Source organism: Stenella coeruleoalba (assembly GCF_951394435.1).
Source record: "Stenella coeruleoalba genome assembly, chromosome: 19".
Classification (NCBI taxonomy): Eukaryota; Metazoa; Chordata; class Mammalia; order Artiodactyla; family Delphinidae; genus Stenella; species Stenella coeruleoalba.
Window position 1 is genome coordinate 41921113 of NC_137165.1, and position 26711 is coordinate 41947823.

Genomic DNA, 26711 nt, shown 5'->3' on the forward strand with positions numbered 1-26711 from the left:
TGTCCAATACATTTCTGTGGGATAATAAAAAAAACGTTCTGTCCCAGGGTGAAATTCCCTATCAAGAGATACTATCTCAGGGGAGAAGGGAAGGCTGGTGCCTTGAAAAGGTCGAATTGCACATGAAACTTACAAATAAGTTTTGTCAAAGTAATAGGACGTCTTCGGACAAAAAAGACCATGTAAAAGCTGCAAGTGACCAAGACAGTGTGCTACTGGCATAGGATGGAGATATCAGCCAATGGAACTGAATTGAGAGTCCAAGAAAGACATTATATACCCAGTTTCCCAAACTAGAAATTCTGGGTTGTCTTTGATTTCACACTGAGCCACCAAACCTTCCTGGTTCTATATTCCATCGTCTCTCCAACTGATCTCTAGCCCCACGGGCTCAGTTCAAGCCCCGACTGCTGACCCCTTTGCGTCTGATCTCGCTCACTTCCAATCTGCTCTCTACACTGCTGCCAGAAGTCTCCAAAATAGATCTAAACATGCCAGCTTTAGAGGGAACCATACTCTCCTTTTCCAGTGGACCCTGTCCAAGCCCACAGGATACAGACTTCCCTTAGAAGTTCTGGGAAGGCGACCTCCACCCTTACTCTCTTCACAGGGGGAGCGACTCATCGGATTAGTGAGGTTGGGAGAAAGACTCTAGCACATGGAGATCTTCGAAGGGCCCAGCACTTAAGCTGGTGCCTCTCTCCTCCCACTCTTGCCTTCCTGGGGCACTCCTGGGGCAGAAGCAAGGGCTCGGTTTCTAGAAGCAGTTCTAGAGGCCTATGTCTCTGTTCAGTGGGCATTAGTGAGTGGCCTTTGAAGTTCCATAAGGATGACTGGGGCAGTGCTGCCCCTGCAAACTCAGTCTGTCACCCCAAGACCTGACCCAGGGGACAGGTATCTAAACAACAAGGACCTACTGTATAGCACAGGGAACACTGCTCAATGTTATGTAACAACCTAAACGGGAAAAGAATTTGGAAAAGAATAGATACATGTACATGTATAACTGAATCACTTTGCTGTACACCTGAAACATTATAAATCAACTATACTACAATCTAAGTAGATAGATAGATAAATAAAGCCCCCATGCTTACCCATCCAAGTCACGTATTTGGTCTTGTTTACCAACAATACAGCTGATATTTTAATCTGTATTCAACTCCCATGTCTATTTCTAAATTGGTACTGCACTTACAGGGAGAAAATAGACGTGATCAGTCATTACCCACAGAAACCTGCTTCTGATACCTTAGTAAAATCTATTGGTTCCCCACTGCTTCCAGGTATAAACGTCTCAGCCCAGCACAGACAGATGTTTCACACAATCCAACAACTGAAACCTTCCCTCCCCGTGCTTGAGTCACTGCAAACTACCCACCCTTCCCCACACATAACGTGTTTCCACACTGACTCCGGGCCCCCTGTCCACTCAGCCTAGCACAGCTGAACTCACTCACCTTCAAACCCGGTGCAAATGTTTGCTCCCCTGTGAAACCTTATTCAACTTCCCGAAGCAAAAGTACTCACATCCTCCTCTACGTCTTTCTCCCTTGAAGTGTTTGTGCACCTATCACCCAATTAGACTGAGAGCCCTGGGAGACAAGGGATCACACTCACCTGTCTTCCTGTCTCCTCGGGCTTTACCCACGAAAGGCAGGTGGGAATATGCGAGAATGATGTAAACAGACAAAACAACAGTGAGGCCTGGGTTGAGGTAGCTCTGTATTACAGGCTGCAAACTTTTTGTCTAAGGGCCAGGTGGAAAGTATTTTTTGGCTTTGTCGCCCATACAGTCTGTATGACTGTATAACCACCCAGCCCTGCCACTGCGGCATGAAAGCAGCCAGAGACAGTGCATACGTGAATGTGTGCGACTGTGTTCCAAAAACACTTCATTTACAAAAACACGCAGCAGGCGGGATTTGGGCCCTGGGTGTTGATTGCCAGCCCCTGATCAATACGATTGGGACCATTCTTGGGACACTTACTGCTTTTCTAACTCTCATGGCAAAGTTGGTGCCTCTATCCAAATGGGCTTCAATTGATTATTTTTATCTTATGGAACAGGATGCAAACATAAAGGTTCTCCACAACAGCAAACTCTAGTGATACACAGACAAGTGCCATTTGGCTAACCTCCCTGATGCCCGAGTCTTGAACAGTGAGTATTATCAGTTACCCCCTCATCCACATCCGAGCCTATCAGCTTTCTGCTTAAAATTCTTTAGTTGGTCCCCATTTCCTACAGATGTGGTGAGGATGAGGATGAGGAGGATGAGGATGAGGATGAGGATGATGATGATGATGATGATGATGACAGCAGCAACAGAAAACAGTTAACATTTATTTCGTATTTATGTGTCAGGTACTGTTCTATGCATCTTACACACAGGAATTAATTTAATTCTATGAAGTCGGTGCCATTATCATTCCCAGTGGAGGAACACAGAGAGTCAACAGTTTGCCTGAGGTTACACAGCAAGAGGCAGATCTATGGCATTCAAACCCAGGAGGTCTGGGCCCAAGGCCCTTGTGGCAAACCGCTCTTCCAAGGCCAAATTGCCAGGCATGAGTAACTAAGAAGATTGTCATGATGTGGCCCTTGACCACCTTATCTTCCTTTACCAAGTCAGATGCTGAACTTTCTACACTTCTCCCAAGAATACATGCAGTCCTGTTTCTGTCTGAACACGATCTTCTTTCTCCCTACACTGTGGTCTCCTTACCATCTGCCTGATGCCCGTACAATAAGCATTGAGTCTCGGCTCAAACAGTACCTCTCCTTTCTGTATGATGCCGTTCCTGACTCTCTCAATTAGACTTAGATGTGCTTTCTTCTTTGTTCCTGCTACATTTTTGTCTTTAAAAAGAAAAAACTGGGGACTTCCCTGGTGGTGCAGGGGTTGGGAATCCGCCTGCCAATGCAGGGGACGCGGGTTCGAGCCCTGGTCCGGGAAGATGCCACATGCCGCGGAGCAACTAAGCCCGTGCCAATGAAGACCCAACGCAGTCAAAAATAAATTTAAATAAATATAAATAAATAAAAGAAAAAATTGTACACCCATGTTCATAGCAGCATTCTTCACAATAGCCAAAAGGTGGAAGCCGCCCAAGTGTCCATCAACAGATGAATGAATAAACAAAATGTGACAGAGCCACACAATGAATAGTATTCAGCCTTTGAAAGGAAGGGAATTCTGACACCTGCTACAACATGGATAAACCTTAAGGACTTTACGCTAAGTGAAATAGGCCAGTCACAAAAAGACACACACTGTATGATTCCATTTATATGAGGTACATAGAGTAGTCAAATTCATAGAGACAGGAAGTTAGAATGGTGGTGCTAGGGTCCAGGGGGAATGGGGAGCTACAGTCTAATAGATATAGAATTTTAGTTTTGCAAGATGAAAAAAGTTCTGGAGATTGGTTCACAACAATGTGATGAACTTAACACTACTGAATGGTACACTTAAAAATGGTTAAGATGCAGGAATTCCCTGGCGCACCAGTGGTTAGGATTCCACGCCTCCACTGCAGGGGGCATGGGTTTGCTCCCTGGTCGGGGAACTAAGATCCCAACCATAAGCTGCACAGCACAGCTAAAAGAAAAAAAGAAGGGATGGTAAATTTCATGTTATGTGTATTCTACCACATTTTTATTAAAAGAAGGGGGGAAAAAAAAGAAAAAAAATTCCCTGATTATACGATATTAAAGAAAACACCTCAGGGAAATTAAATAAGTCTCCTGTAACCAACAACATTAATGCTTCGGTATATATCCTTCTAGACATTTTATCATACATTTCAATAATATATGCATATCATATATATTTGTCTTTCCTGTTATGAAAATCTTTGCTTCCATTACATTGTCATGTAATGGAGGGTTATTGTTGCTATTGTATAAGAGAACTACTGATTCTTAAAACATTTATCTTGAACACAATCGCTTTTCTGAACCCTTGTTAGTTCCAATAATTGTGTTTTGTTTTTTTAAAAGTTTGTCTTTCGCTTTCCAGCATTAACACTCCCTTTTTCTGTCTTATTACAATGGCTGGATCTGTCAGAAAAATATCAATGGCAGGAGGCACCCTCAATCTTGTAACTGTTTTTAATGAGATTAGTGCTTCACCACGGTACATCATGTTCCCTTTGGTTTCTGACAAATATTCTTTTTTTTTGTTAAGAAAGTTCCTTTTTTTTTTTTTTTTTTTGCGGTACGCGGGCCTCTCACTGTTGTGGCCTCTCCCGTTGCAGAGCACAGGCTCTGGACGTGCAGGCCCAGCGGCCATGGCTCACGGGCCCAGCCGCTCCGTGGCATGTGGGATCCTCCCAGACCGGGGCACGAACCCGTGTCCCCTGCATCGGCAGGCGGACTCTCATCCACTGCGCCACCAGGGAAGCCCAAAAGTTCCTTATTTTTAAAATCTAGAATGGACACTAAATTTTGTCATCTAACAAAAATACAATTTTTCTTCTTAACTTACTCATTTAATGAATTACATTAATAGAATCCCTAATGTTAAGCCACCCTTACATTCCTAGAATATAAACCATGCTTTGTATACTAAGCAGGATGCAAAAATCCTAACCTTTTCTTTACTTACACTGTCTTTTTAGGTCTTGATATTAGCATTATTCTAGCCTCATAAAATAAGCTGGAAACATCTCGTTTTTTCCCCTACACTTTGGAAGAGTTTAAATGATAACTGGAACAATTTGTACCACAAAAGTTTGTTAAAACTTTTAAACCATCTGGCCTATTGGCTTTTTTGGTGGGATGGGGAGTGTAATTTTTTTCAAGTCTTTTTCAATATATTTTTATGGTTATTGATCTAATTAAGTTTTTTCATCTCTTTTAGTATATTTTAATAATTTGTATTTTATTGCATTATAAAGTTGTTTGACTTTCTGTTTCTCCCAGACCACAACCTCCTCTAAAGCAGGGGGCCATAACAACCAGCACACAGCAGGATACACATACACATATACACATAATAGATTAGACGATCTAGATAGATACAGATGACTATCATATATCAATATGTGTTCCCCCAATGGGCCTGTTAGCATCACATAATCCCTATTCCCTAAACTAATTGTATCTCTAACTCTAGTGAGATTATTCTCAAACTTAACCACAAAGAGAAATGCATATGAACCTGAATGATTCAATTCCAAACCATCCCCCCAGGTGGCTCCCAAGAATAATACACTGTCATATCCTTCTGGTGCAAATGTGAACTGTTCCAGCCTTTGGGGAAAGCAATCCAGAACTATCTATAAAAAAATTGATGTATATTTTATACACACACACGCACACACCCCTTGACCTAACAAGTCCATGCCTGGAAATCCATAGTAGAGAACTCAAAGCATGAATATATAAAGACATATAGGGAGGCATTGCACTAGTGTTTACAGTGGAGGAAAAAAAAAAACCCAGAAAGAAGTGACTGTCTATCGAAGGGGTAATAACGGAATAAATTATAGCAGATCTATACCACAGAATATTATGCAGCAAATAAAGTGAGTTAGCTTTATACTACTTGACTTAGAAGCATTTACATGACATAATTAAATGAAAAAAGCAAGATGCAGAAAAGTAAACCAATTTAAATATAATGTGTGTGTGTGTATTTTCTATAGTTTATGGGAGCCTGGAGAAAGGTATGAAAGGATATATATCAGACTATTAATGTTGGATTCCTGGGAAGAGACAATGAAGAGAGGAGTGAGTAATCATTAGAGAAATGCAAAACAAAACTACAATGAGGTATCACCTCACACCAGTCAGAATGGCCATCACCAAAAAAATTTGCAAACAATAAATGCTGGAGAGGGTGTGGAGAAAAGGGAACCCTCTTGCACTGTTGGTGGGAATGTAAATTGATACAGCCACTATGGAGAACAGTATGGAGGTTCCTTAAAAAACTAAAAACAGAACTACCATATGACCCAGCAATCCCACTACTGGGCATATACCCTGAGAAAACCATGATTCAAAAAGAGTCATGTATCACAATGTTCACTGCAGCACTATTTACAATAGCCAGGACATGGAAGCAACCTAAGTGTCCATCGACAGATGAATGGATAAAGAAGATGTGGCACATATACATGATGGAATATTACTCAGCCATAAAAAGAAATGAAATTGAGTTATTTGTAGTGAGGTGGATGGACCTAGAGTCTGTCATACAGAGTGAAGTAAGTCAGAAAGAGAAAAACAAATACCGTATGCTAACACATATATATGGAATCTAAAAAAAAAAGAAAAAAGGCTCTGAAGAACCTAGGGTCAGGACAGGAATAAAGACGCAGACATAGAGAATGGACTTGAGGACACGGGGAGGGGGAAGGGTAAGCTGGGAAGAAGTGAGAGAGTGGCGTGGACATATATACACTACCAAATATAAAAGAGACAGCTAGTGGGAAGCAGCCACATGGCACAGGGAGATCAGCTTGGTGCTTTGTGACCACCTAGAGGGGTGGGATAGGGAGGGTGGGAGGGAGACGCAAGAGAGAGGGGATATGGGGATATATGTATACGTATAGCTGATTCACTTCGTTATGCAGCAGAAACTAACACAACATTGTAAAGCAATTATACTCCAATAAAGATGTTAAAAAAAAAAAAAGAGGAATGAGGGACATTTCAGGTCTTTGTTTTTTAACTTTCTTTCTTGTAATTTTCTGTAATGTTTTAAAGTTTTTCTTAAAAAGTAGAATGCATTTTATATGCAAGAAAAAAATGTTATTTTCTTTGTATAAAACAAAACCCAGGGACTTCCCTGGTGGTCCAGTGGTTAAAACTCTGTGCTTCCAACGCAAGGGGCGCAGGTTCAATCCCTGGTCAGGGAACTAAGATCCCACATGCCACATGCGGCATGGCCAAAATAACCAAAAAAACCCCAAACAACAACAAAAACCAAAGAACCCCAAAACCCCGAACACCCACTTCTCCCCATAGGTCAGCGCACATCCTAAAGACCCTGGAAGAGCAAGCACATCTTTGTACACACAAAGGAAGCACATTTCAACAGCACTTTGTTTCTTCCCAGGCCTCACCTGGGCTGCAGTGGCTGCAGTTTGGAGGAGGCGGGACTCTTCCCACAGGCACCGGGCCACAATTCGGGCAATCTCCATTGGCTTCTCAAGGTATCTGCTCTGTACGTAGGAGAGAAAGAGAATGAAAAGTGGCAGTAGACTAAGGAGATGTGGACTGAACTTTGCTAACTTCCTCATAAATTAGGGAAAGTGTGACATTTACTACATGAAACAACACAGCAAGGGCCTCAGAGCCTGGCTGCAAATAGTGGGAGATGAAGGGAAGAAGAGAGGAAGAAAGGCAGTAATGAGGAGCTGTACTTCACTGAGAGGAGGCTTGGTCGTCTGTCTTTGGACAGTGTGTTATCCCAGTCTTACAGGGAGGCAACTGACTTTGTCAAGGAGTATCCATTTATGGTCAAACCTTTAACACTGAAAAGTAAGAGTCATCTTCCTAGTCATCCGCCCTCATCACAGTCATGTTATTAACATACTAACATAACACGATTAACATAGCAATCACATTATTATTTCAGTGAACCAAAAAAGTGAATTTCGCAACGATACTCAAAGGGCTAGTTACTTCTCCTTGGATTTAAAGTACAAGATATGTTCTCATTATTTAGCAAAATGAAAAAAGAAACTTTCAGGAAAGAAAGATAAAACCCTCCTCTGCGGGTTCAGTTTCTCATCACACCTGAAGGAACTGCTTGATTCTTCGCAGGTTGTGCTGATAGAGAACATTGGACTCTTGCAGGAAGCGGCTATACTGCTGGTCAATTTCACCCAAGAGATTATGAAACACCAAAGTTGCATGTGATTCTTTGCTGGCCGCATATGCCCTAGGAAAAGGAAGAGGATAAAGAATGACGATTCTGAAACCTACACACGCACACATACGTACACATGCATGCACGCAGAAATCACCACCGAGGAGGAAAAAACCCAAGGCAAACCTGATGCTACAACCCACTCATCACTTCAGATGCATCTTGCTCAGCAACCATAAGTGTCATCCATTTAAAAATTATCAACCATTATTCCAGATACTATTAGCCACGGTCATAGTTCTATATTTATCAAATACTTGAGTGAACAGGTATGTTGTTTTGCTTTAAATTCTCCGTCAACTCTGTGGTCAGACTTTTAGTAGCAAATAAGCCATCCCAAGCTAGGGTGGCCTACTTCTGACATCTCTGTATCACCTCTCTGGCCCCTTACCAAATTCTGGAAAAACTAGGTCAGGGGCCTGAATTAAACCAAAATTAATAGGTGGACCTGAATACATTCAAGTGAAGGAGGGACTTCCCTGGTGGCCCAGTGGGTAAGACTCCATGCTCCCAAGGCAGGGGGCCCGGGTTCAATCCCTGGTCAGGGAATAGATCCCTCATGCTGCAATTAAAGATCCCGTGTGCCTCAACTAAGACCTGGAGCAGCCAAAATAAATAAATAATAAAATAAATAAATATTAAAAAAAAAAAGGGAAGGAAATAGTTGTTGGGATTCTGTACCATTATCTCCTCTATGAACGAGTCTATTTCTCTGACTCTGTGTTTCTTTCCCTTAATGCAAGGGGAATCAGAAGTACGAACCCAAACTTTTACCCACGACAGAATTCTCATTCAGATAAAAAAAATTCACTTCGCTGTGCGGCAGAAACTAACACAACACTGTAAAGCAATTATACTCCAATTAAAAAAATATATATCTATATATCTATAGCATGTCCCTGAAGTGTCAGAACACACAGAGCATCTCATCAAGCAAATGAGATTAAAGTCAGGCTTCAAAACATCTACCACCAAGCAGGCTGCTTCAATGTGCCAAAAGACAGCTGCCCAGATGCCCTTCTAATGTAGAAAATGTTTTTACAAGACTAAAATGACCTCTCTATCTTCTGTTCTCTTTTGTCCCATCACCTGTACCCATAAGCTTTTCAACGAAATAGTTAGCAAAGAGTTAAGTTAGAGCAGATCATGTCTCTTGTCTCAAACTAAAACCTAACAATTTGGGGAGCTTCTCAGGAAGGACTTACCAATCTTGACTCTCGATCCAAGGGGCTAGAAACTGCCGTAGCTCCATCGGGAAGCTGTCACTGTACAGCTGATGAAGCTGCTCCAGGTACCGTGTGTCCAGCTGCTGTAGCTGATTCCATTGGGCCATTCTGCTGGAATCAGGGGTCACACTGCAAACCAAAGGTGTATATGGTCACTACAAGCCCCAGTAAGGGGAAACAATCTATCCAACACAGGCATCGGGTCTGTGATTAGGGATAAAAGGTGCTTTGGAAAGGATCTTCCATGTTTCTCCCAGTTCAGAACAATACATATACATTCAAATCTCTACCTCTGGAACCACGTCGCAGCTTCTTTCTCCTAAACCAGGATGACAATGTGGGCATGATGTCATGTTCTAGAACCCATTATCTCTCAGAGGTATGTGAAGCTGAGAAATTACTTAACTTCCAGATTTCCATTTCCTCCTCTATCAGAGACCATAATTCCCACCCCTCAGGGTTCCTGAGATAATATTTCTTGAGCACCCAGCTCAGTGTCTAGCACACAACAGATGCTCAACAGATGTGAGCTCCTTTCTTTCCACTCTACACTCCTTTTAGGTGGACTAGGAGGTAGAAACACAGTAAACCTAAGTTTGATCTTTAAGAACAAAATGTGGGATATGGGTGTTCAGGGAGGGCAGAGAGCTAATTCCAAGACTACAGGTTTAAACACATAAGCAAGGACCTGCCTGGGATTCTCCCACTCAAAAAAAAAGAGTAATTTTGTTTCTAAAATTTCTCAGTCTGGGATGAGAAAGAAGAGAAGCTAAAAACCAGGCATTCAGGTTGTCCCCAGGTTCATGAACACCCCAGGGAAATGCTCAAGGAGAAGCCAAGTCAGCTAACCACCTTGAGTCCTCTTTCTGAATAGCTTGGGGTCATGGAAATAGCAATACAGACCAAGTCGTCTTAAGAAGCTGTAAAAAATAACTATGAGTAGGAGCCAAAGACTAAAGTATATATGGATCAAAGTATATTGAGGGCTTCCCTGGTGGCGCAGTGGTTGAGAGTCCGCCTGCCGATGCAGGGGACACGGGTTCGTGCCCCGGTCCGGGAAGATCCTACATGCCGCGGAGCGGCTGGGCCTGTGAGCCATGGCCGCTGAGCCTGCGGGTCCAGAGCCTGTGCTCCGCGATGGGAGAGGCCACAACAGTGAGAGGCCCGCGTACCGCAAAAAAAAAAAAAAAAAAAAAAAGTATATTGAGATGGTTCTCTGGGACAGTGAGAACATTTACTGAAAGGTAGACTACATACAAATACGTACACTTTACTAGAGTGCTTGATTTATTTCTTGGAGAAGGCATGAATAAGCACCTAATTACTGGTCCTTTCATAAAAAGGACTGGGCAAACTGGTGACAAAACCGACAGGTCTTGTGTTCTCAGAGCAGCAAGTTAAATGATCACCAAGCTGTTCAGAATCTGGGGTCCTTACAGAATTCAAAAGGGCTGTGCTGCTGTTCTCCTTCTCTTTCTTGCGGGGACAGAAACAGCATACCCCCTTGCTACTGCAAAGATGGCATCAACTGATCAAGCTTTCAAGCACATATTCAGGAAAGCAGGGTCAGTCCCCTCACGGCAGTCTTTAATTGAACAATTAAAAATCTAAGGCAGGGACCTCCCTGGTGGCGCAGTTGTTAAGAATCTGCCTGCCAATGCAGGGGACACGGGTTCAAGCCCTGGTCTGGGAAGATTCCCACATGCCACGGAGCAACTAGGGCCTGTGCGCCACAACTACTGAGCCTGTGCTCTAGAGCCCGAGAGCCATACTACTGAGCCCACCTGCCACAACTACTGAAGCCCGTGTGCCTAGAACCCGTGCTCCGCAACAAGAGAAGCCACCGCAACGAGAAGCCCGCTCACCACAACGAATAGTAGCCCCTGCTCGCCGCAGCTAGAGAAAGCCCACACGCAGCAACGAAGACCCGATACAGCCAAAAATCAATCAATTAATTAATTAAAAAAAAAACTAAGGCAGCACCATCCAATAGAAATCTAATACAAGCCACATATGTAATCTTAAATTTTCTAGGTGCCATATTTAAAAAGTAAAAAGAAAGAGGTAAAATTAACTTTAATAATACATTTTCTTTAACCTAATATACGAAATGTTATCATCTTAACATGCGATCATACAAAAACTATTAACGAGATACTTTACATTCTTCTTTTTGTACTAAGTTTTCTAAACCAGTGAATGCTTTACACTTATGCCACAGATCTAAAGTATTTCCCTCCTCAAGTACCAAGGGCTTAAGTTCCACTGGTGAAAAAGTTCAGTAAAGCAAAGAGATGAGAATGTCAGGACGAGGTATTTGCCCCAGTCGGGCCAATATGTTTCTATAAATAAACTAAACCTTCCAACAACATTAGAGGGGAATAAGTTAAGTTTCCTAGGTGCTTGGGATTTTTTTTAACAATGTCTTAGGCACCTCCCGAGCATTTTCAGCTACCACTCCTTTGCAGTCGCACCCCCAGCCCCCCATCTCCACCCCCAAGATTAACCTGCCACAGGACCGATGCAATGCTACCTGGGCAGTGGTACATGTATGCTGAACACTGGCTAATGAAAGCAGTAACTGAAGTGCACGCTACACGCTGAAGCATTGTAACCATGTCGAATTTTACTCTCAACAGGAAATCAAAGGCCTACAACCACTATGGAGAACAGTATGGAGGTCCCTTAAGAAACTAAAAATAGAACTACCATATGACCCAGCAATCCCACTCCTGGGCATAGACCTGGAGAAAACCATACTCGAAAAGATACATGCACCCCAGTGTGCACTGCAGCACTGTTTACTATAGCCAAGACATGGAAGCAATCTAAATGTCCATCGACAGAGGAATGGATAAAGAAGATGTGGTCCATATATACAATGGAATTACACAGCCATAAAAAAGAATGAAACAATGTCATTTGCAGCAACATGGAGGGACCTAGAGATTATCATACTAAGTGAAGTCAGACAGAGAAAGACAAATATATGATATCACTCATGTGTAATCTAATTTTTAAAAATGATATAAATGAACTTATTTACAAAATAGAAACACACACACAGACTTTGAAAACAAACTTATGGTTACCAAAAGGGAAACGTGGAGGGGAGGGATAAATTAGGAATTTGGGATTAACATACACGCACTACTATATATAAAATAGATAACCAACAAGGACCTACTGTATAGCACAGGGAACTCTACTCAGTATTCTATAATAACCTATATGGGTAAAGAATCTGAAAAAGAATAAATATATGTATAACTGAATCACTTTGCTATACACCTGAAACTAACACAACATTGTAAGTCAACTCTACTCCAATAAAATAAATTTTAAAAAAAATCAAAGGCCATTAGAACTCTCTTACAATATTCACATTTGGGCCAAGTTAAAAATCTGCCTCAGCCATAAAAAGGAACGAAATTGGGTCATTTGTACAGACGTGGATGGACCTACAGACTGTCATACTGAGTGAAGTAAGTCAGAAAGAGAAAAACAAATATCATATATTAACGCATATTTGTGGAATCTAGAAAAATGGTACAGACGAACCAGTTTGCAAGGCAGAAATAGAGACAAAGATGTAGAGAGCAAACGTATGGACACCAAGGGGGGAAAGGGTGGGTGGGATGAACTGGGAGATTAGGATTAACATATAAACACTAACATGTATAAAACAGGTAACTAATGAGAACCTGCTGTGTAGCCCAGGGAACTCTACTTCACTTCGCTATACAGTAGAAACGAACACAACATTGTAAAACCACCATACCCCAACTAAAAAAAAAAAAAATCTGCCTCCTAGGCTAAATGCATCATGATCTGTCTTGTGTTTCTCAGGACTTGATCTGCACAGACATCTGCGTAATATGCCAATTTATGTAGATTCTACTGCATGTGAATGTAGGGAACTCCAGACCCACATAATTCAATACAGTAGTCAGCAGCCATATGTGGTTACTGAGCACTTGAAATGTGGCTGGTTTCAAACTGAAATACACTAGATTTTGAAGACTTAGTACAAAAAAGAAAGTAAAATGTCTCGCTAATATTGAAATGTTAATATTCTAGATATATTGGATTAAATTTTATATATATATTTTTTACTTATATATGTGTGTGTATATACACATACGTATATATATATAAATATATATATATATATCATATATATATATTTTTTTGGCCACGCCACACAGCTTGCGGGATCTTAGTTCCCTGACCAGGGATGGAACCTGGGCCCCGGCAGTGAAAGCGCCCAGTCCTAACCACTGGACCTCCAGGGAATTCCCCAAATAAAATATATTATTAAGATGAATTTCACCCATCTCTTTTTACTTCTTTTAATGTGGCTATTAGGAACTTTACATATGTGACTTGCCTTCTATTTTTATTGGACACTACTGCTCTAGATTATGTAACCCAAAAGCCATGTTCTAATAAAGGATTTAAAGAAATAGACACCTACTTTTCATAATAAACTCCCGTGTTATAAATCAATTAAAAAATAGACTAATAAAAAAATAGACTAATTATTTAATTGCTGATCTTGGATACAAATGTAGAGCCATCACAGTCTGCTCCCTGAAGTTCCAAATTAAAACTATAAAGCAGCATCACACCATACCTGCTCAATCATGGATTAACAATGTAGTCATGCATGAATATTTGCATTTTCAAACTCATATACCATTAAAAAATTACAAGTTTTTGAAAATTTGCCAATTCATTTCTAGTCCATTACTCAAGAGGGTTTTTGTTGTTTGGGTTTTAGTTAGTTGTAGTAAGTAGTATAATAATGGGGCTATTTCTTAAACCAGAAACCAGCTAACAGTATTTTCCATAAAATTAAGGGACCAAAAATGACTGATGTTATGTTCTACTTCTCAGTCTAATCACTGTAGGTAATACTTAATAGCTACTCTATATTAAAAAAAGAATCATTCTAAATTAAAGCCAAAGGGCAGGCAGTATTTTCAAGGAGAACATGGGCAAACAGTCAGTGATTTCCTTACCAGCTGCTTAGCTGCAAACCATATTTAACTAACAGGAAGCACAGGGCAATCAGACCAATTGCTCTTCATAAGAACTCTAGATCCTCAAGAGATCAAAAGCCAAATTGTCTAGGAAAACCATTGCCCACTGGCTTTGTGGTAATTGTCTTACTGGAAAAAAACTTTTTTTAACAATCTCAATTCCGGTTTTTCAAATTACAAGTTAATCTGAAGGACTCTGCTAAATTCTAACTGAAGTATTTCTTACCTATGGAATAATTCTAAGCCTGACCTAATAACCACTTTCACTGAACTCCAGAACACAGAGAGCGATTTGCACAACAACGTGAGTGCCCAGCACCATTCTGGGTGCAGAGGAGACAAGTCAATTCATTCCATACAGTGGCTGGCTTAGGGCAATACATTCTCTTAATTCTCTCCAGGCGTTTACTCAGTTTAAGGTTCACAGATAGTAAAGGAAAGGTGAGTGTGATCCTGTTTTCTACAACCCAAAAGAAAAGAACAATAAAAATGAAACAGCAAGTCACCAAAGACTTTCTGGACTTTTCAAAACAGGAATTTCTCAACCTCTTGGGGATAACTTACTAAAAAGAAGTCATAAGGCAAATGACTACTGTCTAATGGGGAACTTATTACACAAAAAAGGTCTGTCCAAGTCACAGTTCTCATTTATACACTTCAATCTAAAGAAACCAAGGGATGTGTTGAGAACCACAAGTCAAGACGACTTACAAAAGGCTTCATTACATCATTCCATAAAACATCTTTTTAAATTAACACCTGCTCTTCGCATGCAGGCACCAGTGGATTTACGACAGGGGTGAGTGAGTCAGGGGTGAAAGTGAGAGGGACGAAAACCAGGTGTATACAATAATCCAGAACAGAAAGCAATCTAAAGATAATTTCTGTTCATCCTTGCAATGAGTCCCGAGATTCTTCTTCGGGTGTTAGCCATACTCTATATTAGAAATACCTGCATTTAAAATAGAACATATTTATTCATACTTGTATATTATCTGTTGCCTACACTAAGCTCCTCTTTGCTGTCAGGAAAGGTCCAGTGACTAAGGCAACCAAAGTATAAAATAACATAGAAATGGTACTAATTTCTACTGAAACCAGTCCTTTTAAGAAGGCGTTTTTGGGACTTCCCTGGTGGTGCAGTGGTTAAGAATCCGCCTACCAATGCATGGGACACGGGTTTGAGCCCTGGTCCAGGAAGATCCCACATGCTGTGGAGCAACTAAGCCCGTGCACCACAACTACTGAGCCCGTGTGCCACAACTACTGAAGCCTGCGCGCCTAGAGCCCATGCGCTGTAACAAGAGAAGCCACCACGATGAGAAGCCTGCACACTGCAACAAAGAGTAGTCCCCACTTGCTGCAACTAGAGAAAGCCCGCAAGCTGCAACGAAGAACCAATGTAGCCAAAAATAAAGTAAAATAAAATTAATTAATTAAAAAAAAAAATCTGCACTTCCACTGCAGGGGGCACGGGTTCGATCCCTGGTCGGGGAACTAAGGTCCCACATGCCTCATAGTGTGGCCTAAGGAAAAAAAAAACAGTAATAATGTTCACTGTGGAAGATTTGGAGAAATACAAAAACAAAAAACAAAAGATAAAATCACCCATATCGTATCATCACACTGTCCAGAACTACAATTGACATGTTGGACATGTTGATATAATTCCTCTTAATCTATCTCAGGGTACGTATATATTTTTTTAATTTCTTTCTGGAAGTTAGGATCATAGGATTTTTTACAGCTTTCTATTCTCTTTTAACTCTTATTTTATAGTAAACATGTTCTATACAACGGGATTTCTGTTTAAAGCCCAGAGAACAACTGTTTGGTTTCTATTAGTGTTTTCAATATAATCCTGAAAATTCCATTAAGGGTCACAGAATTTATTTATAATTATAAGCTCCAATTTTTTTGTTCTCGCCATACCACATTCCAAAAATAATATGAGGTAGCTGCAAACTCCTTAAAGTAAATTAGGGAGGAGAAAAAAATGAGGAAACACTAAGAGGCAATTAATACTAGACAAAGACACTCAACCTTCATAACATTTTCACTGTTGGATTAAAGGTGTAACGAATGACAGGGAGTCCACATTTAAATATTATAGCTTAACTATTTCACCACTGATAATTACCCTAGACATTAAGACTTTGGAATTTCAAATTTAAAAAGATAATTCGAAATAAGTACACTTGTATACTAAATATGTAATTTCCTTGCTTACAAATCCAAATAGTTCCTTTGTAAAGTTTAAGACTAGATGTTTGCCTTTAATAAAAAGTCTTTGCAGAGATCTAGTTTTGATTTCCTAAAAAGACAAAATATTAACACTTGAGTGCCCAATCTGAACTAACCTCATTGTAATATTCAAATATATTCAATTACAAATAATAGGATTTGCTTTAAAGTCAGAAACAAACACTTCTTTGCAAAAAATGGACATTGAGATATAAGAGAACTTGAATTATAGTTCCCTACTAAGGTGGCAAAATTGAAAAAAGAAAGAAGTACTGGGCTTCCCTGGTGGCGCAGTGGTTGAGAATCTGTCTGCTAATGCAGGGGACACGGGTTCAAGCCCTGGTCTGGGAAGATCCCACACGTCGCGGAGCAACTAGGCCCGTGAGCCACAACTACTGAGCCTGCGCCGCGTCTGAAGCCTGTGCTCCGCAACAAGAGAGGCCGCGATAGTGAGAGGCCCGCGCACCGCGATGAAGAGTGGCTCCCGCTTGCCACAACTAGAGAAAGCCCTCGCACAGAAACGAAGACCCAACACAGCCAAAAGTAAATAAATAAATAAATAAAATTAAAAAGTGACTGTACCATTTAAAAAAAAAAAAAAAAGAAAGAAGTACTAAATTACTGGGGAGCAGAGCTCGGAGAAGCGAAAGAACAGTTTTAATGATACTCTGGAGCACATTCAACCCCCCAAATTCTACTATCCCTCATTCTTCTTATCTCACTTTAATTCTTGGAAAAGTTCAAGAATCTTGTGCTGAGCACATGATTTTTTCCATTCCAAATTCTGACCAGTGTAAAGTCTTATCACTAGCACTACTTTTGTATAGTTATCTAATTTAAATCCAGAAACACAGAGAATAAAATGTATCAGGTTTACAGTTAAGTGTAAGAGGTGGAGACTACCAGGAATGCTAACAGCAAAAAGGAAGGAAAACCTAGTGCCTTGATCCATGAAGGATAATCAGGATGTTAAAAACAAAACCAAAAGCACCACCCAAAATATAGTGCTCACGCAGCTACCTGTGAGAAAAAGATTCTGAAAACTATGAATTGTCAAGGCCTCTTATTTCAAATCTAATAGTGTTATGGAATTAACAAACAAAAACAAAAACGGACATATTCTCCAAACTTCATTTGGGATAGGCAGCATATTTGATCACAAATATTTCAGATTAAAAGAACAAGAGCATAACAAACATAATTCCCTCTAAACTGAAAGTAACACAACTAGATGCGCTTTGTCAATTACTGAGTGTGAAGTTCATGGTTAAAGTTGCCTGAGAACAGGTCTGAGCTCCAGATAAAGACCACAAAACAAACCAAATCTGAGCATCACGTGGCCCCCCACTTTGTCACACGTCCCCTCCGCCAACCAGACACGCTCCTCTGAAGCGGTGTGGTGTAAAGCCAAGTACCAAGAGACTTGACCTTGGATGGGCCTGGGTGCAAGCCCTCCCTACCATTTATCAGCTGTTTGTTTGGGAGATATTACTTGACTACATAACAGGCTTCTCTAGTAAAATGGGGAAGCAACCCTCTTTTGAAGGATTGTTATATCGGTTTAAAAAAAAATAACAGATGTACAGCATCCTTCCTATATGTGCTGGGTACACCTCATGGCCGTATTGTTCCTTCCCCTCACGGCATCCCTTTCATCAGCATTTCTTATACTAAATCCATTTCCTCAATGCCCTGGGAAACACAGATTAATTAATTGGATTAGTCCTGTTAAATGATAAAGTCAGCTTTCCCTGCTTACATGCATTTTAATGGGTCTTTGTAACATCCTGAGGGAGGAGTTAGTAATGCTGTGATCTGGTGTGAGTGAAGGGGAGAGGGTTGGGTTGGTGCCCTGATCAAATATCTCCACCCATAGTTCACCTAAGGATAGCTCCAGGTCCTAAAAAGACTAAAGGTGAAAACACCAAGTGATATGCAAATGAATGAAAAAGATGAAAAATAAGAATCTTGGTTTAAGAGCAGTCCAAAGAACTAATGGTTATTGCTAATATTTATATAGCACTTACTATGTGCGAGGCACTTTTAAGTACTTGACATATTTATTTATTCATTTCATCTTCACGACAACCCTATGAGATAGACATTATTTTTATACCCATTTTACAGAGGAGGAAAATGAGGCACAGAATTTTAAGTGATTCACCCAAGATCAGACAGGTAGTAAAGGCATGAAGCTGGACTCCTAACCCAAATAAGTCCGTTTTCAGAATTCCTGAACTTAATGCTACAGTGGAAGTTTTCATTGATTTTTAGTAACGCATGAGTCAACCATAATACCAAGCCAGTGTGATCTAATGATATTTTAACAGACATATATAGCATTTGAATGAAGGGATCTATTAGTCCAGCTGTAACTGGCCCACACCTAGTGATATTCTAATTGTATCACAATTTAAATGGTGCATTAATAAAACAAACACATTCAGGGAGGGGCAATCAGGGTGTGAGGAGTCCAAGAACTTGAACGTTTTGCCCAGGAAGAAGACTTGGGGAGCAGGAAGTGAGGTTAGGAGAGAAAAATATAAATTACGAAGAGTGGCTTTTCAAATACTTGGAGATCTGAAAAGGTAAATTACTCCAGAATCAGGATCTGTTTTCCCACAACATCTACTCCTGGATTCTGCCCTCTGTATGCAGAGGTTCCCCACCGTGGCTGCAGATCAGAATTACAAGGGCAGATTTTTTTTTTTTTTTTTTTTTTGCAGTACGCGGGCCTCTCACTGTTGTGGCCTCTCCCGTTGTGGAGCACAGGCTCCGGACGCACAGGCTCAGCGGCCATGGCTCACGGGCCCAGGCGCTCCGCGGCATGTGGGATCTTCCCGGACCGGGGCACGAACCCGTGTCCCCTGCATCGGCAGGCGGACTCTCAATCACTGCGCCACCAGGGAAGCCCAAGGGCAGATATTTTTTAAAAAGTAAAATAGAGATGCCCGGGAACCAAACCAGATGCCAAATGGGAATATTGCTGAGGGTGGGAACCAGGTTTCAATACTTAAAAGCTCCTCAGACAATGCTAAGGTGTGGCCAGACTGAGAACCTTGGAACAAGAGCAGAATCAGGTCTCACCCAGGATGCACATCACAATCACCTGAGGGGCTCTGAGATGCTGGAGGCTGGTCCTTACTCTACATGTACTGAATAATCATCCCCAAGGATGGGGTCCAGGCAGTTGTAATGAAGCAGAGCCCTGTGGAGACTGCATCAGGGAACTATGGCATGAGATGAGGCTGGAGAAGGCTCTGGTGTGAGCCATAAAAAGAAACAGGAACTCTCGCCCAAGGGTAATGGGGAGATCTGTAGAGTTTTAAGCAGACAAGTGACAAGTCTGTAAGCAGATAGCTTGGGGGTCCCTGCAGAAAGTGAACCAGGAATGGCTTTCTCAACATAAGAGAAGCCATTTTGGCCTAAGCCATTTTGTGATCTACGCCTGGCTGCAATGCTTGCCCTTGAACAGGTCTCAGTGATTAATGATCTTAAGAGAACACAGGAGTGCACAACAAAGAAAAGGTAGTCAAAGAACAGCGAAGTAACAAAGAAGAGTCCTAGTTCCTCCTCAAGAGATATACATGACAATATATCTTTGAGTTCTGCAGGAACTAAGGCCCCCATCCAGGTGAAGGCTAGAACAATGATGTTGACCCTCCTGACTTCAATCAACTAAAGCTTGGACTCTGTAGACCTTTGCCCTAATCCTATGCTGAATTCCCCTCTGCCCAAGCCCCTTCATGAATATGCATGTCCCTTAGCTTCCGGGAGACACTGCTTTGGGAAAGATCCTGACGTTCTCCTTACTTGGACCTGAGCACTGTGACTCCGTAACTTGCACTTGTAACCTCTATGCCAGACTGCCTGCCAGCCTGAGGACAGGAAGAGCCTGGGCTTTTGATCACCAGTGTGTCTTCCCTTCACTTCCGCAGCATCCAGCAGGATGCCCAGCTCATAACAGATACTCAAAAAAAAATATGGAATGAATAAACCACTGGTATGAATTACAGCTACATTGACCGCACCAGATTCTCCCAGGCAAGGACACTGCGTCCAGTAAGAAGTATTCTGAGAAGCAGACCAACTCTTTCAGTTTTGCTGTTTGAAAAATTCAAGGATGACCCTTCAGTGACCTTTCAATAAGAGTAAAACCACAGCAACTCTCCCAGTTCAAAAACATACACCAGGGCTTCCCTGGTGGCACAGTAGTTAGGAGTCTGCCTGCCAATGCAGGGGACACAGGTTCGAGCCCTGGTCCAGGAAGATCCCACATGCCATGGAGCAACTAAGCCCCACGCCATGGAGCAACTAAGCCCGTGTGCCACAGCTGCTGAGCCAGCGCTCTACAGCCCACGAGCCACAACTACTGAACCCACATGCCTAGAGCCCATGCTCCACAAGAGAAGCCACTGCAATAAGAAGCCCGCGCACCGCAACAAAGGGTGGCCCCCCACTCACCGCAACTAGAGAAAGCCCACGCATAGCAACAAAGACCCAACACAACCAAAAATAAATAAATAAATAAAATAAAATTTTTAAAATATATAAATAAAAATTAAACAAACAAACAAACATACACCAGCTTCACACTGTCCCACCCAAAATCTTTACCCCCGGCTAAGGCTCCCCAACTCCTCAGCCAACTTTGGCCCCTCCAGCTCCTCTCTCCAGCCTCAAGATGACTTTCAAAATGTCAAGTCAACTCATCTCCCCCTCGCCCTCGCCTCCACCCCCACAGACTTTGCTCCTTCCTCAAAGATGCTCTTGCCTAAAATGTTTTTCCCCTTGGTGGCACTATATGTCCCTTTTTTTTTTTTACATCTTTGTTAGAGTGTAATTGCTTTACAATGGTGTGTTACTTTCTGCTTTATAACAAAGTGAATCAGTATACGTCCCTTTCTTGTCTCCGCTGGAGAGGCATTCCCTAACCCTACCCATAGTCCAACCACTGCTTCAACTCGGAATGCCCACAGTACTTAGGTATGTGGCTCAGGCTTTTTTTTGTTTTGATTCCATCTCCTCCATCTGACCCTCACATATATCATTCTGATACCAAATTTAAGACACCAAATGAGTATTTCCTTTATAGCTTCCTTTACTCACACATATAAACACCACCTCCACTGCCAAAGTTCCTACTGAACACTCGCCGATGGCTACAATACTGAAAAGTACGGCACCAATACGCAACCGCATCTAGGAAAACAAGGTTAGCTCTACCCTGTATGATTGGTTACCTAGAATTTGGAGGTTTTTCTAGAGAGAAGCAAAGCATCCTTCCAACGAGCTTTGAATGCTGAGCAACTCATCCTCACAGGAATCAGAGGCAAGCTACCAACTTTTACAAACAGGAGTTTAGCCTTTGAGAAACAACTGTTAAGTTGAGCAAGCAAACCATCATGTCAAAATTTCCAGGCTTGAAGGCAACAAAGGGAGGAGGAGGGCAAGTTGCCGGGGAAAAAAGCCTGTAGGTACTGGTATCTTTGGTCAAAGCCCAAATAAAAGAGTCAAAAAGCATCCATTGATCTAGAATGCTATGTAAGTTAGAAATAAATTCTTTTAAGACAGACAAATAAAGCAGAGAAAGGGAACTTAAATTTCTAAATCTCAGTGTCACAGACCCACAATATAGTTCAACACTCATTGAAGAGAAGGAAGAAATTTTCTTGAATTTATTCAGGCCACTTTCCCTGGAAGAGATATTAAGGTAATCTGGTCACTTAGCATGGAGCACCGTATAACTGGGGCTGAGAATCCACATCCACGGATCCTGTGTTAGATCCCCTTCCTTCAAAGTCACTATGGTTTGGGGGCAGAACCTCAAATTCAAAGGGCATTTTTGGTGGTTGCCACACACATTAGAATGCCTCCAATTCTCCCCTACTACTCCTGTTGGGAGAAGGGGTCTTTGTTCCCTGTCCTTGAATCTAGCTAAACCCACGACTGCTCCAACCAGCAGAAGTATTGATATGCAACTATAAAGGCCTGATTCTCTCAGAAAGCTCATTTTCCAGAACCCAACCAACATCCTCTGAGAAACCCAAGGCCAGAGAGGTCACACAGAGGCAGCTGGTGTACAGTCCCAGCTGAGATCAGCCTTTGATTCATCCCGGGCCAGGCATCAGATATGTGAGTGAAGCAGCCTCCGATGATAACTGCCCCCAGATGTTCAAGTCTTCCCAGCTGAGGCCTCAGACGTTGTGGAGCAAAGGCAAGCCATCCCTGCCGTGCTACCCAAATCCCTGCCCACAGAATCTGTCAGCACAATAAAATGGTTGCTGCTTTACGCAACTAAATTTCAGTTGCTTTATGACACTTGGTGACCAGAACATTTTTACTAACATAGTGATGGAATACCATCTTGATAGAGTCCAACTTCCGTGAGAAAGGAATTGGAGTTTTAAAGGGAAAGACTTTGCTGTTAAAACTATTTCAGTAGTTAATCTCTTCTTTCCTTTATGTACTCATTTTCTAAATGATTCATCCAGTCTCACTCCTTCAAAATAACATCTGACAATCCCCAAATTTACATCTCCAGCCCTAGCCTTTCCCATGAACTCGAGTCCTCTATCTCACTGCCTACTCAATATCTCCACTTGGGTGTCTAACAAGCATCCCAAATTTAATGTACCCCAAACTAACCCTTTCATTAAAATCCTCTCCCTGGACTTCCCTGGTGGCGCAGTGGTTAAGAATCCACCTGCCAATGCAGGAGACACGGGTTCGATTCCTGGTCCAGGAAGATCCCACATGCCAAGGAGTAACTAAGGCTGTGCGCCACAACTACTGAGCCTGTGCTCTGGAGCCTGCGAGCCACAACTACTGAGCCCGTGAGCCACAACTACTGAATCCTAGAGCCCGTGCTCCACAACAAGAAAAGCCACCACAATGAGAAGCCTGCGCACCACAACAAACAGTAGCCCCCGCTCACCGCAACTAGAGAAAGCCCGCGTGCAGCAAAGAAAACCCAACACAGCCAAAAATAAATAAATAAATATTAAAAAAAAAAAAAACCCTCTCCCAGCCAACTTCCCCTCCAATCTTCCCCATTTTAGCAAATGACACCTCCACTCTTGCATGTGCTCACACTAAAAACCTTTAATATAAGCCGACTCCTCTTCCTCCTTCTCTGTTTCTCTCCCCCCAACATCCAATCCATTAACAAATCCTGTGGACTCTACCTTCAAAACATATCTAGAGGGCTTCCCTGGTGGCGCAGTGGTTGAGAATCTGCCTGCCAATGCAGGGGACATGGGTTCGAGCCCTGGTCTGGGAGGATCCCACATGCCGCGGAGCAACTAGGCCCGTGTGCCACAACTACTGAGCCTGCACGTCTGGAGCCTGTGCTCCGCAACAAGAGAGGCCGCGATAGTGAGAGGCCCGCACACCGCGATGAAGAGTGGTCCCCGCTTGCCGCAACTAGAGAAAGCCCTCACACAGAAACAAAGACCCAACACAGCCAAAAGGTAAATAAATTAATTAATTAAAAAAAACATATCTAGAATGTGAGCAATTCTCACTACCTCCACTGCGACCATCTTAATCCAAGCCGCCATCAGCTCTTACTAAACTCCTAACTGATGCTTGATGCTCTCACTCCTGTCCCTCTACAGTCTATTCTCCACATTATAGATCTTCTCAAAATATAAGCCAGATCATTTCATTCCTCTGCTCAAAACCCACTCAGAAGAAGATCCAAACTCCCACCATGGTCCACCAGATAGTCAGTCCATTCTGCCCTGGATGCCTCTCTGACCTCTCCACTGTTCACTCCTTTGCTCACACCTCTCTCTTTTCTGCTTCTGGAACACACCACACCCATTTCTGCCCTAGGCCTTTTGTACCTTCTTCTCTCTCCCGGAAAGCTCTTCCCCTGGACAGCTACCTGGCTCGCTCCCTCACTTTATTCAGGTCTCTGTGCAAATGTCCCTTGATACCACTATCTAAAACAGCACATCTACCCCTGCGGAATTTTTTTCACATACTCATCACCATCCAATACGCCACAGATTTCTTTTTTGTTTCTCTCCCCCACCACCACCTGCTAGGGATGTGAGCTCCATGAGAACAGACTTTCTTCTGTTCACTGCTACTTCCCCAGTACCTAGAGAATGCTCAAATAATTGTTGAATAAAGGAATGAAAATTAATAAGCTGAAAAAATCTGTAACATACTTTTAGCACAAAGACTGAAATACCTTAAGCAGCTAACTAACTTCACATAATGGCATAAGCTAGTCTTCCTTAAGCATGATCTAATAGGTACAATAATTCATAAAAATTTTCTATAAGTGACAAAGCAAATATGTAGTTTCCCAACAGAAGAATTTATATGAAAATGTAAGCATCACAATTTTTTTTTTTATTATAAGGCTTTTCCTATCAAGCTAAACTGTTACACAGTAGAGTTGTTACTCCTTAAATCGCAAGAATGAGACTTTAGCTCCCTGCCGCCATCTAAAAGGGAACATTACATGACATGAGCCTGTTGGTAGTACTGGAGAACCGAAGAAATTATATAACTAAATACTGACATATAGACACTGAAATGAGGTATCTCATAAAACAAAACCACTCGGATGAGTAAGTTTATTTTGAGATATTCCCAAAGTGAAAGGTCTACGACCCAACCTAGAATCAACAGTAAATCTCTTTACACAGGAAATCTATTGCCTGCTTTTCAATGTTGTACCCTCAAGACACTTGGGCTCCAACTCAATAACGAAAAGCATATAGTTGTTGTTATTGTTGTTTAAGAGCTCTTAAAATATATAAAATCCAACCTCTTCACTTCACAGGCATGGAAATAGATCACTGACATGACCATTGGGAACAACATCCAATAATCAGTCTCCTGACTTAGTCTAGTGTTCTTTCCACCACAAAGTAGGACAAGGAGTAGGTCAAGCCTTCAATTTTACAACTAGAAAAATACGGCTAGAATGGTAGGGAAAAGTCTGATTACAAAGAGAAAATCTTCTATCCAGGCAGAAAGAAAGAGTCACAGTTGCTATTCTTCTGAAGAATATGTTGGGGTCTGAAAAAAAAGTTTATCACATACTGTGACCTCGGTAGACAAAAATGCACAGAAACAAAATATATCATTTTCTCAGAGGTCTTCTTTTATTTTATTTTCTTCCTCAGTTTTATTGAGCTACAATTGACATATAACGTTGTATTAGTTTTAGGTATACAACACAGTGATTTGAAATATGTATATATTGTGAAATGCTTACCATTGTAAGTTTAGTTAACATCCATCACTTCACAAAGTTAGATTTTTTTCTTGTGATGAGAACTTTTAAGATCTACTCTTTCACAACTTTCAAACATACAAGGGAGTTCCCTGGTGGCCTAGTGGTTAGGATTCTGGGCTTTCACTGCCGTGGCCCGGGTTCAATCCTTGGTCGGGGAACTGAGATCTCGCATAGCTGTTCAGTGCAGCCAAAATTAAAAACAAATCAAACAAAAACTGAACAAACTAACAAAAACCATACAATACAGTGTGGTTAAGTATGGTCATCATGCTATACACTACATCTCCATCTCAGAGGCTTTCTAGCCAACTTGTGACATTTAGAAGGCCACATGTAGAGGTGTCACTGGTTTACTGAACATTTGAGTGCCTCTTTCCTAGGTGCTTTGCTAAGCCCCAAGGAACACAGAATTGGAGAATTCACAGTCTCTCTGCCAGAGTGAGAGGAATGCACAAGTTCAGGGTGTACTCCTGGAACATAACTCCAAAATAACAAGGTGAATGGTGTTCCTGGGACTTGTCCAAACTGGTCCCTCCTGTCAAGGAAGATACAGTTTTGAAAGAAAGGCAGACAAATAACAAGGTAATTACATGGAAATGGAGTGGTGCTATACTTTACAAGGTACACTAGCTTTCCAAGGTACAGCAGTTCTGCAGGAGAGCTGGTAATGCTAGAGAGGAAGGGGTAGCCAGTCCAAGCAGAGGGACCAGCGCATGTGCAAACACAGGGGTGCTCAAGAGGACAAGACACAGATCTTCTGGTTAAACATGACCCACAGGCCTTCTAAAGTGACAGTAAAGCAGGGGCAATGGGTACAAACCCACAAGGACAAAGAATGGGAAATGAGATGACAGTGGACAAAAGATGTCAGTAAAATTCTGGAATCCAGAAAGCAGAGTGATGGTAACTGTCTAGCACAGCTGAGAAAACTGAACAGTAAGTGTATGCTGTATAACCCTGAAAAAGCTCAAAGCTGGAGGTGGTAGATATGGTTGAAGGGAGGGATAAGAAGTTTGGCTAAAAATAGGAGAATTGGTTGAAAAATCTG

The 26711-nt window shown here is 41.8% G+C and overlaps 1 protein-coding gene across 2 annotated transcripts in view; it reads right to left on the reverse strand.

The window, feature by feature from the left end:
* STAT3 (signal transducer and activator of transcription 3) overlaps window positions 1-26711 on the reverse strand; it is a 64075-nt gene that overhangs the window by 20573 nt on the left and 16791 nt on the right. For both annotated transcript variants that reach the window (XM_079905191.1, XM_079905190.1), the window contains exons 2-4: window positions 9092-9241; window positions 7754-7898; window positions 7078-7176 (exon numbers count right to left, since the gene is read on the reverse strand). In XM_079905191.1, the coding sequence (XP_079761317.1) occupies window positions 7078-7176; window positions 7754-7898; window positions 9092-9219 (372 nt within the window). In that variant the 5' untranslated portion in view covers window positions 9220-9241. The remainder of the gene's footprint in view (window positions 1-7077; window positions 7177-7753; window positions 7899-9091; window positions 9242-26711) is intronic.